We start from the raw sequence: 13,052 nt of genomic DNA, 5'->3' as shown, positions 1-13,052 counted from the left end.
GAAGATTATTTTGGCGATTTTCCTAGCCTATAAGGCTATGATTGCACAAAAATCAAGTGCCTACAACCTCTGCTTGCTGCAGAGGTTGTAACTACTTTTACAGAGTTGTTTATCCTCCAAAAATACCAGATGTCATCTTTTCAAGGGGTTGTTTCTCCAGAAGAAAACTTAAAGTAAATGCTGTTTTGGCTTTTTATTGAAAATTATTGTATTATTACTGTTGAAAACTGTTGACGGTGATCACCGATAAATTATAACTCACATATACAATATCAAAATCTTTGTTTTTGCTGGTGCAGTATATACATCCATTTACTAAATACATTTGTATTCTAGATGCTATCTTTATTTGAAGTTCAGAACGCTTCAGTAAACAGAACCATTCGCATGCAGTATAGAGCGCACTCACACCAAAGTAACTTTAAAATTTCTTGAAAAAATTCTCAAAATAAAATTAGTTAAACCTAAAACGTTTATAACAATTCACATGAAAACAATAGCTTTTACATTGTTTGTGGTAAATAAGGAAACTATGAAGGGGTGGTGATGTAACTAACAAAAAATAGGAAAAGTTAGATAGCATATCATGTAAAGCTATTCGCATATCATTCAGTCTTTAACACTGTTTCATTTTTTATATAAAGCTGACTCATATTTCGATGACAATATAGTATGTATGAACAGATAGATGCCGATTAGAATTCCATCAGAGTTTGTACTGATAACTCTTTAGATTTCGTAACAACTATTACAATTTCATAATCATATACACCCGGTTATAAATACACAGAATATTCACACAAAATCTAGTATAGCATATGAACATTATGCTTTGTAATTGTCAAGATCTAAAATTCAAACAAAATTTCAAAGACCATGAGCTAAACACATCACCAGTGACAGAAATGGTAAGCCAAGATTGGTAGTTTATGTCAACAGAATGGTTCTTGCGAAGTGTATATATAATCGTCTTTTCTTTAATTGTGACTAAGTCCGTGAATTCAACTTGTAGTCTGTCGGCAACAGCGGTTTCGACCATCACTTTTTTGACTAGGCATCCATTTATCTCCTGATGCAATGTAATGGTCAGTGGTAGAATCGAAAATTTTCAGAACAGATTCTGTGGTGTGTGAAAGTGAGTCTTTTCTGGACATGACCTTGAGCCAATTATTGAGACAAGACTCATTTGTGAGAGGAAATCTAAAACAAAGTTACATATTAGGAAACAGTATTTGCACATTGAGCTCAGCTTGGGAATGGCAAGAACCTCTATTTGCACGAAAATATCCAACAATTATTACGAGGAATTTATAATCATATTATAGCATATCCACACCCATAAAATCTCTTAAGTTTCCAAGCACACACCTATGAAATATGCAATCAATGCAGATTCATTGTATAACAGCCAAAAGACTGCACATTATTTTACCATACACTAAAGGGCAGTTATATCGAAAGAAATTTCATGTATCTTTTGATTGGTAAAAGGTTATCTTTCACAACCCTTACATTGGTATTGCAACATTTGCATTCATTATGGATGTACCAGGTGCACATTGTGATGCAGTACTATATTGTACATACAAAGTAATTCTTTTGCTATTTGCTTGATATGGCATCCGCTTTTAAATACAGCTGTCACATCTGTAGGGGATGATATGTTTCCCAATGGTGTAGCCAATGGGTAGTCCCACACAATGGGAATGATACCAGTCCCCACACTGGTCACATTCCACCCCTTCCTCTCCATCTCTTCGCCATGTCAATCTGCACTTGCAGTAAACCTGAAAGACCGAACAAAAATTCAAACTATGCATATTTATACGAAAAAGTTGATATGTTGAACATTGCTTATCTTTATATTTTCTGCCTCCACAATAATTCAGAAACTGATGCACAGGGTTTTTTTTACCTTCACTGTCACGTATTTTGAGCGAACCCGCCTTTTTTCCTCTAAGCACTTGGGGAACCGTGTAAACTCTCCCTCTTTCAGGCAGTTGAACAAATGCATGCGTAACAGTTTCTGGTCAAAAGTCACCTGTTGAGTACAAATGTGATTTACTAATCTGTATGACCAAAGGGGTGAGTTTAGAGATATCTTGGAACAGATCAGGCAATCCACATGCATTTTACTATTTGAATAACGTAAATTCCTTATAACGTTAACACTGCTGGAATGGATTACTTTGTAAGAGTGTCTACTCTACTTAAAATTAGAAATAGTAGGAAGATAAATACCACACAGGTTGTTAACAGAACAGATTATTAGGTTGGGTTAATATTAGGAATCTTAATCTGAAAATATGTTATAAGCGTGGTACACATCATTAGCGAGTCAATGTTGGCACACGTAAATGACCGATTATGCAGTGCAAGGTCACATAAGGGTTATATTGAAACCAAGCCACTCTTAAGTGCAGTAGCACAGCAGTAATTGCTCTTACCCTTCTTACTTGGGTTTTATCTGCAAGTCAGCATAGAAACATATCATCAAAAGATTGTTATTTAGTCATTGTACATATAGTTGAATGCATAGGGAACGATGGACAAAATTGATTTCTGAACTCAAATTGCTGCAAATGTGAAAGTTGGTTTCCAGAAGTTAATATATAAAAAACAATGTTTCCTTTCATCAAAACAAAAGTGGAATGTCATAAATTAAATCCACATAACCTTATACCTTGGCCGGGTTGAACCCAAATAGTGTCTCTACCAAGAAAGCGATTGCAAATAGCCCGCAGTCATTGGCTCCATCTTGCCTCTGCACACTTTCCCATCGGAGCCGCAGATGTGGTGCCAGGGTCTTGTGTAAACCTGCAGGTAAAACCAAAGTACAAACTGCAGTTTTGAAAAAATGAATGAATACTAATGTATCCAGATGGTGCATAACATAAATGTATTTAATTAGCAAACGCGCAGGTCTGTGAGGTAACACTTTTCTTGATAAAAATACAATACCACTATGTTTATCTGCCTGTGCTATAGATGCAAAGTGTTGATCCGAGCAGCATTTGTGACTTCTCTCCAAGAATTCATGAGAACCAGAAATTTAGATCTAAGGCATGATCTGGTAGCCAAGTTATGGGCATGATCAATCTCCTGTGAGTCGGCCAAGTGATTATTCAATGTCAATTTTTACCCGACTTCGCTTTATGAATTTAGGCAAGACAAATCATTGTTAGGTTTAAATATCAGTCTCTATCTTGTGATGTGGTGTACAATCACGATGTACACCTTTAAAAATTGAGTAAGAGCAAGCTTTGTATCTTGTTTGCACAAACACTTACTGGCAATCCCTTTCAGAGCTTGATCGTCAAGGTCAAAGGCAAGAGAATCAAATAATCGTACAAATGTACTGGATCCAATGTTGGTGCAAGCCAGCCAATGGTTCCCATTAGTGTGCAGGATCTGTAAAACAATTGGAACTTGCCATCACTTGACAATATAGTCATACATATACCTGACTTAAAAAAGATAATGAAAGCTAAGATATCTGGTAGTGGATCCTCGCCATATGATTGAAAATGATCAAATGAATTGTTAAATGAAGCCGTTATCATGGAATGATTACAGTAACTACATCCACAAACCAGATTAACAGACTGCTTCATCATTCATTAACAGGGCATATTACCTGAACATATTTAGAATGATTCGCAGTATCAAAACCTCCTGGACGTTGAATGTAACACGGCGCTTGAGTTTTTATATCGGGCCATTGGAACCTGATGAGATTGACTGCAAGCTCCATGTCATCATCTGCCAGCCACACACTGCTTATCTGAATGCTGCTGTTCGGATCTTGTGGGTACTTTTTCTTCTCACTGTAGGTGATAAATACAGCAAGCATTATCACTGTATTCTTTAAGTAAAAAAATGGGTAGATATAAAAAAGCTAAGTGAGTAACCAATTTACAACTCAAATCTCAAGATTTTTTTTGAGCAAGGATTGATTCCATTGCTATTTCTTCAGTTTCTTCGTGGGCATTGGTAATAAGTAACGATGCTTTTTGAAGGAGAAGCGTCGCTGCCATGAAATCTGCAGGAGAAAAGGAAAACTGTTTTGAAATTATAACTTGCCTTCCAACCAATTCCAATTCGGGACCAGAATACTGGTTAGTTGGAAAGCAGTCGTCCAATGTTTCCGCAAGAGGAACTGATGTAATTCCAGCTAAACGACGTCGGTATTTAAGTGGCATCCTGCGCCTCCTCTTCAGACCCCCATCTCTGAGAGTGAGTCGACGTTGTTTACCACTTGTTGAAGGTCGCACGATTAGGTTGGCTTTGATGTTGGTTCCAACACATAAAGGCTGCATTTCTTCTAATCTCTGCAAGACGGTTTTCGCGACATCCTTCTCAACACAGTTGTAAGTCCAACTTTTGATGTCATCCGCAAACGCCCGGATTTTTCCAAGTAACTTTGCTAATGTACTTTCATCTGAAGTAAACTCATTTGGGAAGCACTGTGGAATAGCCTTTGTATATGTAGACAACTTTGTGGGAGGTGTGTATGCATTATCTTCTTTAGTACCATCACAGACATCAAGGCAGATCCATGGGGTAACTGTAAGATTGCTTGGAATGCATAACTGCCCATCCTCATCAAACCAATGTCTGATGATGTGTTTGCACGGGAAAGAGTGACGTGAGAAATCCTCACATGAACATGATGGCATTGAACTTTTAGCATCAACTATATATTGTTCAGGTGAGTTAGAGCATAAAAGTTCTCTTGCGCTTTCCAGCCTTTTAATCACATGTTTCACAAAGTCATGGGGTCTGTTGTGGAGAGCTGCTGGAATGTCCTTTGCATACCGTCTTGACATAGAGCTGAATCTTATATTTCTATCTACATACCTAAAAAATAGTTGCAGGAAACTATCATCGCAGGGCAGTCCTACTGTAGCTACAAATGCAAAACTTGGACACACTTGTCTTTTTTAATAACTTTTATATGTACTTATTTTTACCACAGCATCAGCTTTGATATTAGAATCATTATTATGTGTGACATACTTCTGGTGATTACAAATCTTACTTCTTGTGATGAGCTGCAAGCCAACGCATAAGTTTCCCCATCATTGCCGTCAGAGTTTGTGCCCGTGCTCCTGCAGCTATTTCAGCTTTGGCTGCCCGATTTATAGCTTCAATGCCATTGTTGGTGTTGACAGCCCTCAGCTCTCTTGTGAGGCGAAAACATTTCACCCATCTCTGATTTGAAAAGAAAAAACCAGATCAATCTAATTCATTTTAAATTCGGATTTATAATCTATGATTCTCTGCAAATATTTCATCTGTGTAGTTCATCTGAACCAGAACAACCGTGGACTTGCAGGTAAATTTTTTCCATAATTATGCTGCTGTCAATAAAAAATTTGAATAAATATAGATGCTTTACAATAGAGCTCTGTAACTTTACAATACAATTCACATCAAGTTTCAAAGTATTTCAAATCATTCTTCAGAACAATAATAAATAAATATAAACATCTTCTTTAACCCAATTAATCAGTGTACTGACAACCGCACCTTGTGCATTCCATTGCTAAACCATGTTTGGTTGAAGTACGCTTGTACGTTCTTGTGGTTTATCCATTCTTTGCTGCCTTGCAGCTCCTTTATATTCTGAAGGTATATTGCTATAATAGAGAGGGAACATGGTAGCTTGGTTTTAAGCACAAATTACTTTGTGCACAAAATGTGCGGGCGCACGCACATTGGACAACAGTCTTTGCACAATGTGTGTGTACACGCATATAGGAACTTGTTCTACCTGAGCATTTCAAATCAGAGATAGTTTGCATTTGCATAACTAACTCATTTATACCAGAGTTGGTATCGATATAATGTTCCTTTTAAAATATGTCAATCAAAATTCAAGTGAATTTAATATACAGCCTGCCACGTTGCAGTCAAGTAAATGTTTTTTTGAAAGAAAAAAGTATGAAGGGCTGGCATTTTTGAAGTGACAATAGCGCTGTATTGAAGTATTGATGAGCTTTTTGTCTTACCCTCTGTCTGGCTTTTAGCAACTTCTCCAAGGAGTTTCTTTAGATTTTTTTGGACATCTTTATTGATGTTGTTGGTACCCTTTACCAACCAACGATTCCAGGCTTGAAGACGGTGAAAGTCACACACAAGTATAGTAGAATCTGAAAAAGATTTTACTGTGAAATGCTTTTAACTATTAACTCTTTCTAACACTGAATTTGAATGACATCTTAGCAATGATTTGCGCCTTGAAACAGGAAGGTCATCACATGCCGAACAGGCTAAATCTTCATTAATTAATCTCAATCTACAAGATCACAGCTTTAGACAAAACTATGTGAAAACTAAGCAATTTATCCCTGGGATGTTGGCAGCTAATCTGTACTGAGCAAACATGTCTTTCTCACGTCACCTTTTAAATTTTCAATAGCATGTGATCATTAAGTCAATGCAGTATGGAATAACAAAATCTGTAATGTGATTACCAGGAAATATAGTGCTGACGGCTGATATTTCAGCAGCGCAGCAGTCTACCATCCACGACTTTGGCTGCCAGGACTGATTCCAGGACTTGACTACAGCTATCGCCTCTTTGATAGCTTCATCGGTCTCTTCGAGGACTACAAAACTAGCTATAATCTGATAATTAACGTTAGCTTTTACCACGATGAAGAACAATGGTAATCCATAGCGTGTAGTTTTGTGTGTAGCGTCAAGTAAACATATCTCGTTGCCATATTTGTACAGAAGTTGTTGCTGATCCCTGGTCTGATGCACAAGCATCAGCTTTTCTCCAGTATCAGTTGATTTTCGAAAACTCCATCGATTGTTTGGATCGAGGCGCCTGAGGAGCTCTGCAACGTTGTCTTGGTCATCAGAATGGGTACTGAAAAGTCAAACAATATCTTTGAGATAACACAAAAATATAAACCGCATATTATAGAATTCCATCCCTGCGAAACCAAGTCAAGCTTATCTATAGCAATCTGGCCATCCTTATGAAATTAAAGTACTTTGTTTCACGACTGAATCTCTATGGATGAATTGTAAAATCTCACTGTTATTTTGCTTAAGAGCTCATGGCATAGGCATTATACGGTTAGACATTAAAAGGTTTTGATCAGGCATTGGATAACTTACTGGTTAGCAGCTGTGACACGATCTATACAGTTCTTTAACTCTTTGGCTGATGGATAGAACCTTCTATTAGATTTAGGTGGCGGATTTCCGTGAAACAAATTGGTTTCTACAAAGTCAGCTAGATGCTTGGCAACCAATTTTGTTTGCGTAACATATAGCTTGTTGACTATATATGTCACACGGTCTTGTACTCGATTATCCATTGGGAGATATCCTGAATGCTAAAGAGAAAATCACATATTGAATGATATTCTATATATTGATGCATGAATGAGAGCAAATTGGGTTTTAAATTGGTAGATAAAATAGACCAGGCATATAGATTAGCAACACCCTTAAGGATGTTGCTAGGGTGTTGCTGACACCAGGTCATATATATATAAGCCATTGTGTAAGCATATGAAAAAATAACATGATAAACGGGAACATATTTTCACAGCCTTAGTCTTGTTGCCTATATGAGTTTTAGCATTATCGGCATGCATTTTTCGTCTGGAAATTCTCAAACACTTTTTCTTCCGGTATGATTTCACACGTAAAACTACTAGCTGCAGTGTTTAACATGAAGCCATGAACGATTGATAAAGTTGAAAACCGGTTCACGGGAGGGTTTCTTGTTCTTAAAACTCTATAGCTGCACAGACAAAAGCAAGGAAGACAAACATTGAGATTTATATATAAATTAGCATTATATTCTGCACAGTGATGCATTCACATTGTGATTTTTAAACATTGTTTTGCTTACCTCACCAATTGGATGACCTTGGTGCTCAGATGCATGAGAAATGCTAATTATGAATCTCTCCTTGAGAGAACATTGTCCCATCTTCAACGCATGCGTAGATGAGGCAATTAATTGCCAGTGCCTATCTTTCTGGCTGCCACACATGTGGTCAAGCTGAAATGTATCAGTAGGAATCAAACCATTTAATTCAGTTCATTTAGTTTAGAATGGAGTGTTGAACATAATCCTCGGTAATCGAGCAAGGACGCGCCTGCGACACGAAGGAATGATAAAATACATTGGACCTGCTCAAAAATTGTGATGGCCATCTGAATTATGAATTTGTTATTGATGAGTTACCTCAAATCCAGTAATAACTATTTGCCGATCTATGTGGGCTTTAGCAGGGCAGCTAAGTTTCCATGAGTCCTGTATATAGACTTTTTTCTTTTCGAAGTCGTGATCCTTATTCTGAGTTTGCTCAGCCTACAAGATATTTAACAATACAAAAATCCAAAATTGAACACTTCATCAGGAAGTTACCTCCTTGCAAACTATGTTGCTACAACAACGCATATTTGCAATACTCACGAATATTGTACCTCAGAAATACAGACGGTTCCCAACCTACGAACGAGTTACGTTCCGAACGATTGTTCGTAAGGTGAATTTGTTCGTAAGTTGCTTCAGTGCTATATTAGTAGGGTAACCAATAAAGTAAAGGCCGGCAAATTCCTTTACAATACGTACAGTAAAAATAAAAAAGTTCTTTACGCACTGGAGATACATTCACGCACTTATGCGCTGCAACGAACTGGGCAGAGAAAGGTGGATGCTGGATTGGGCTTCTGAGTAGTGCCTATTTCTGCCGCTAATACGTCGGTAATACCGTCGGTATTAGCGGCGGACATACGCGCAGACCTGTTCGTATGTACGGGTTGTTCGTAACTCGAATGTTCGTAAGTAGGGAACCGTCTGTATGCTGATTAGCATTGATTATATGTTTGAGCATTATATCTGAAATTATTTAATCTGAGTTTACACCAACAAAAACAATAGTTAGTCAATAGTAATTGAGCAGATTCTTTGTTACATGTATAGTGCGCCTTCGGGTTATGAAGACCCTGCTATACGATTTGATCATCGTACAGTGTGGAAGGCAGGCGACGTATTTTTGCCTTCACCATACAACATTTTTTGGCATACGATATCAGCAAACATTGTTCTTGAAATTAAAATTTGGCAGTTGGTGTGCTGATTACGTTGAAATAACAAAGATGCCGATATGCTATTTGCCAAGTATTCGTTTGTATTATTACTCAAGTATTATTTTGTTACTGAATTTTATTATGTACAGTACGCATACAAACTTTTGATGAATTTTACCAGAGGGTGTTTGCATTAGGTAATTTCTATGGGTTTTTGTACTTCTCATTTAGAAATTGATGCCTTGCAATGCCAACACTGGAACAAATTAAATAAAACAGTATGACAATGGTTTGCTATAGTCTGAAAGCATCTTAAATCGGGCAGAATGTCTACTATGGGCGTGAATGTGATTGTTCCTGATTTGCTGAATTACAACCTTGATTGTATGTTCGTTATATGTTCTGGCTATTACAGATTTTACTTGCAAAAAATAAGAAACATAGACCTTAGCATAAACATAAAGCTTACTCACAGCTAATTTTAATTTCAACTTCTTTCCAGCATTATGGTCTGCTCCATGCTGACATGCTAGGGTCACTGATCCTAACTTTACAACAGCCTTTCCCTGATAGGCGACCACTCTCCGTTTCTGGACATCTAGAAAAAAGTTAAGCTATTAGAAAGCCTATTTATCAAAAATTATGTGCAATTGCTGAAAAAAATACGAAGTTAAAGATATTAAAATGCTGCTTTTGTAATTGTAGATGAAAGTATTTTGATCATAGATTCCACCCAATAATTGAGGACTCTAGTGCAGAGAAATCTGCATGTCGAAAGGCTCATCCATCGTTTGTAAAATGTCACTATTGATTAACACTCCGGATAGCGCACACGTCCCTTTACACCCACGAGCAGACACATTACAATTGAATTCGTAAAATGGGCAATGATGAAATAAAGTGCGTTTCCAAACTGAGAGATTGAAATATATTAACAAGTCTTGTGCACTTACACGTACATCCAGTCCAGCCGCTACACATTGCAAAGATTACCTGGTAAGAAAAACACTCCGTGATAACTACCAAGAAAATACATGTAGATCGTACTGACCTGGCAACGATATAGGTTTGTTTTCAGAATCGCTCCTGAGTTTGCTGAGTTTTCCATTAAAACTTATATACTTCACCATATATTCTATTTCATGTTCCTTGATGAGTGATAGGGCGTCTGAGAGGCTATCAGCAAACATGAGCTGTTGCTTTGTGGACATGGCGCACTTCATTCACTGCAAGAATACCTGTACCTATGTTTGATAACAAAAAAGCCAAATAAAAGCATGAAATAGCCACGTGTTTTAAATAACTCACAGGGTAGAATGACAGAAATAACAGCTAAATGCGGTCACTATGTTCAGAGATCTGCACCGAACGGTAAGCTTGCATTCGCACGACAAGTACTAAATGGAAGTGATCGTGGCGGGAAATATATCGTCATCAGGCGGGAGATTACTGAATTTTGCGCCTAAAACGTCAGCTGCTAAAAAGTCTTTCTTAAGAAAAAACGATTACGATCGTTCTTAAACCAATAGAAAATGCTGCGTGATATGATTAATTGAATGTTTTGGGTCTTATGACCCTTACTCACTTATTTAAGAGGATTCGAGTTTTTGAAGTCACAACTAAAGTAACGGTATATACTGTTTTAGACTTTATCAGGTGTCGGTTTGCTGCTCTGGAAACCTTTGAGGATTTACTGCGTTACGCCGAGTTATAAAGTATGGCGTCTTATTTTGATGAACACAACTGTGAGCCTTTAGGTCATGGGCAATCTCCTGATCATTTGCTACATTTAGCACGGATGCTTCAGGAAGGTGGTTATATGGAAGAATTTCAAGAACTTTTTGGACAAATTCAATCGTCACCACCAGCCTCTCAGGAAGTTGTCAAACAACTACCTGAACTTGAGGTACAGCGTATTTTGACTAAGCATTTTACGTAGTCACGGAGTATCTAAAAAGCTTTTGCGAGTAGTGTTTTTTAAATACTTGAAACATTGATGACTATCAAATACAATGTAGGCCCCCCTACATGTATTTTTCTCTTTTCTGCCACATACAATTAATATTAGTCCGGACTGCTCTCGTAAACATCAATAAGGCTGTTCAAGGGAACGAAAGTTTTATGTTTTTATTCAATTAATAAACGTCGCTGTATTGAAATCTATTTGGTTTAATGAAAGCTAGGAAACTTTTACATTATGGTGGTGGAGCGTGGACCATCCTTTTTCACCAGTAGCCGTTTGTTGCAAACCTTGCTGTAGGCCTATGGGTATGTCTAAAATAATAAAGCTTGATGCTGTTTTTAACAAAGGCACAAGTATGAAAGATACTGGAATTACATGTCTAATATATAATACCACTTTTGATGGTTTCCAAATATTCCTAATTTGCTAATTATTTCGAGCGAATATGAAAGGAATAACCAAATGTAATGTAGGCTATATGGGTTTTAATAACCGTTACAATATTCTCAATAATGCTGTGCTTTTCAGTGCTCAATAGAATGTACTGTATACAGACAGGCATACAATGCTCTTTATGTTGCGCCAGAATCTCTAAATATATTAACAAAGGCTAGATAAATTTTGTAACTAATGTAAAATCCACTGGACACAATTGCTTTGGTTAGTGGTTTTTGGTAATGGATCTGTTTAAACAATTTGTTAGCTGGCAATCTAACAATTTGTTAGATTTTAATATCAAGTTTGATCAACTGTTGATACTGATGCTTATTTATTTTGTTTTCATCTGTCTTTTCATAATCAATATCTTTTTGTGTTTACTTACCATGTCATAAAAATACATATTATGTTAGGTCAACGAAAGTGACATCAATGAAGAGTTCATGTGTGCTGTTTGTCGAGCTGAATATACAACTGAGGATAAACCAAAGCTTCTTCCTTGTTCCCACAAGTTTCACAGCAGCTGCATTATTCCTTGGCTAAAAAAGACAAACACATGCCCTGAGTGCAGGTATATGCTCACTTTCCAGTCTTACAAGTGCTTCTGTTGTTACGAAAAGTTTGCATCTATTTTAGAGAATATGTTATGAAAGTTGTTTTCTTACATCATTCTAATTAACTGTTGTGTAATTATTGACTGTTTTTATTTTCTCATATAGGTTTGAACTTCCAACTGACGATGAGGCGTATGAAGCGATGAAGAAGCATAAGTCACGTGAGAATCAAAGGAAGTATGAATTGGAATCTTTGCACGACTCGATGTTCGGATGAACTGACCATTTGTCAACTTTGATATATTTGTTTTTCTGCAACAATATCTTATCACTCACAAAGTATAATGTATTTATTAACTTTAATAATGTTTGCCAAGAAATTGAAGACTAATAGAGAATATTCAAAGCAAGCCAACTGAATATTTTTTTGCTTAGTTTTTCGTCATGCTACATGGTTAGTTTAAATTATTGACTTTCTGTCAGTATTTATGATTAAATAAAAAAGTATGTTTCAATATAGCACAAATCTGGCAAAGCGAATATTTTGTTTAATAATATACAATGTTATATACTAACGAGTCTGACTTGAGGTGATAGAAAGTCAACACGGAGTCTTTTGAGAATCAACTTCTGATCATTTATATTTTTCGTGACACTGAAAATTTGCATTCTTTTATTCTATGACGTTTCTTTAACATTATTTTAATTATTATAAGTTTATTGTTGTTGGCAGCTGCACACGCGCTTAGTTTTAGCAGCTGCTGCTCAGATGAGACTATCTGCCAGATATCCATGCAGCATTGATTTTTGTGATAACATGTTTTATTGTAGGTTTAGACATTCCATTTGAGACGCCCCCAAATGATGTGTATAACAAACAATGGCCATACGTATAGATCACTGAATCTTATATTCCCAACTTTTGTAATTTCTCTCATTTCAAACTTAAGAGCTGATTGCAACTCGTAAATTAAAATGACGAGAAGTTGTCTTTTCTCACGCGTACACTCGTCGCGACGGTACTTCTGTAG

The 13,052-nt window shown here is 36.7% G+C and overlaps 2 protein-coding genes across 5 annotated transcripts; one reads left to right on the top strand and one right to left on the bottom strand.

Annotated features, from left to right (window-relative positions):
- Positions 1–298: 298 nt before the first annotated feature.
- LOC137394969 (uncharacterized) lies at positions 299–10,453 on the bottom strand. 4 transcript variants are annotated; one of them, XM_068081751.1, is made up of 17 exons: positions 10,375–10,453; positions 10,118–10,292; positions 9,540–9,664; positions 8,219–8,344; positions 7,880–8,032; positions 7,135–7,355; positions 6,480–6,880; positions 6,015–6,155; positions 5,533–5,642; positions 5,042–5,214; positions 4,080–4,860; positions 3,638–3,823; positions 3,291–3,411; positions 2,684–2,817; positions 1,916–2,041; positions 1,588–1,787; positions 299–1,200 (listed from the first exon to the last, which is right to left on the bottom strand). In XM_068081751.1, exons 2-16 carry the CDS (start codon positions 10,287–10,289, stop codon positions 1,629–1,631), a joined length of 3,129 nt encoding a protein of 1,042 aa, XP_067937852.1. In that variant the 5' UTR covers positions 10,290–10,292; positions 10,375–10,453; the 3' UTR covers positions 299–1,200; positions 1,588–1,628. The 4 variants fall into 4 exon arrangements, 2 of the variants coding, with proteins under 2 accessions (XP_067937852.1, XP_067937865.1); XR_010978422.1 differs by lacking the exon at positions 299–1,200 and adding an exon at positions 2,448–2,467 and having other exon boundaries at positions 1,773–1,787; positions 10,118–10,437; XR_010978423.1 differs by lacking the exon at positions 299–1,200 and adding an exon at positions 2,457–2,467 and having other exon boundaries at positions 1,774–1,787; positions 10,118–10,437.
- Positions 10,454–10,577: 124 nt separating this feature from the next.
- LOC137406688 (E3 ubiquitin-protein ligase RNF181-like) lies at positions 10,578–12,578 on the top strand. Its single transcript, XM_068093302.1, has 3 exons — positions 10,578–10,972; positions 11,881–12,038; positions 12,187–12,578. The coding sequence occupies exons 1-3, from the start codon at positions 10,784–10,786 to the stop codon at positions 12,296–12,298; spliced, it is 459 nt and encodes a 152-aa protein (XP_067949403.1). The 5' UTR covers positions 10,578–10,783; the 3' UTR covers positions 12,299–12,578.
- Positions 12,579–13,052: the final 474 nt, after the last annotated feature.

Source organism: Watersipora subatra, chromosome 1 (assembly GCF_963576615.1).
Source record: "Watersipora subatra chromosome 1, tzWatSuba1.1, whole genome shotgun sequence".
NCBI classification, from domain to species: domain Eukaryota; kingdom Metazoa; phylum Bryozoa; class Gymnolaemata; order Cheilostomatida; family Watersiporidae; genus Watersipora; species Watersipora subatra.
The sequence above is the reverse complement of the archived record's forward strand: the minus strand, read 5'-3'. Positions and strand labels throughout refer to the sequence as shown.

Coding starts and splice junctions, on each gene's coding strand:
- LOC137394969 (XM_068081751.1), bottom strand. CDS start 10,289: ATGAAGTGCGCCATGTCCACAAAGCAACAGCTCATGTTTGCTGATAGC. Junction 7,356..7,879: donor AAGGTCATCCAATTGGTGAG/GTAAGCAAAACA, acceptor TTTTCTCTTTAG/CATTCAGGATATCTCCCAAT. Junction 5,215..5,532: donor TTAGCAATGGAATGCACAAG/GTGCGGTTGTCA, acceptor TTTTCAAATCAG/AGATGGGTGAAATGTTTTCG.
- LOC137406688 (XM_068093302.1), top strand. CDS start 10,784: ATGGCGTCTTATTTTGATGAACACAACTGTGAGCCTTTAGGTCATGGG. Junction 10,973..11,880: donor AACAACTACCTGAACTTGAG/GTACAGCGTATT, acceptor ATATTATGTTAG/GTCAACGAAAGTGACATCAA. Junction 12,039..12,186: donor AACACATGCCCTGAGTGCAG/GTATATGCTCAC, acceptor TTTCTCATATAG/GTTTGAACTTCCAACTGACG.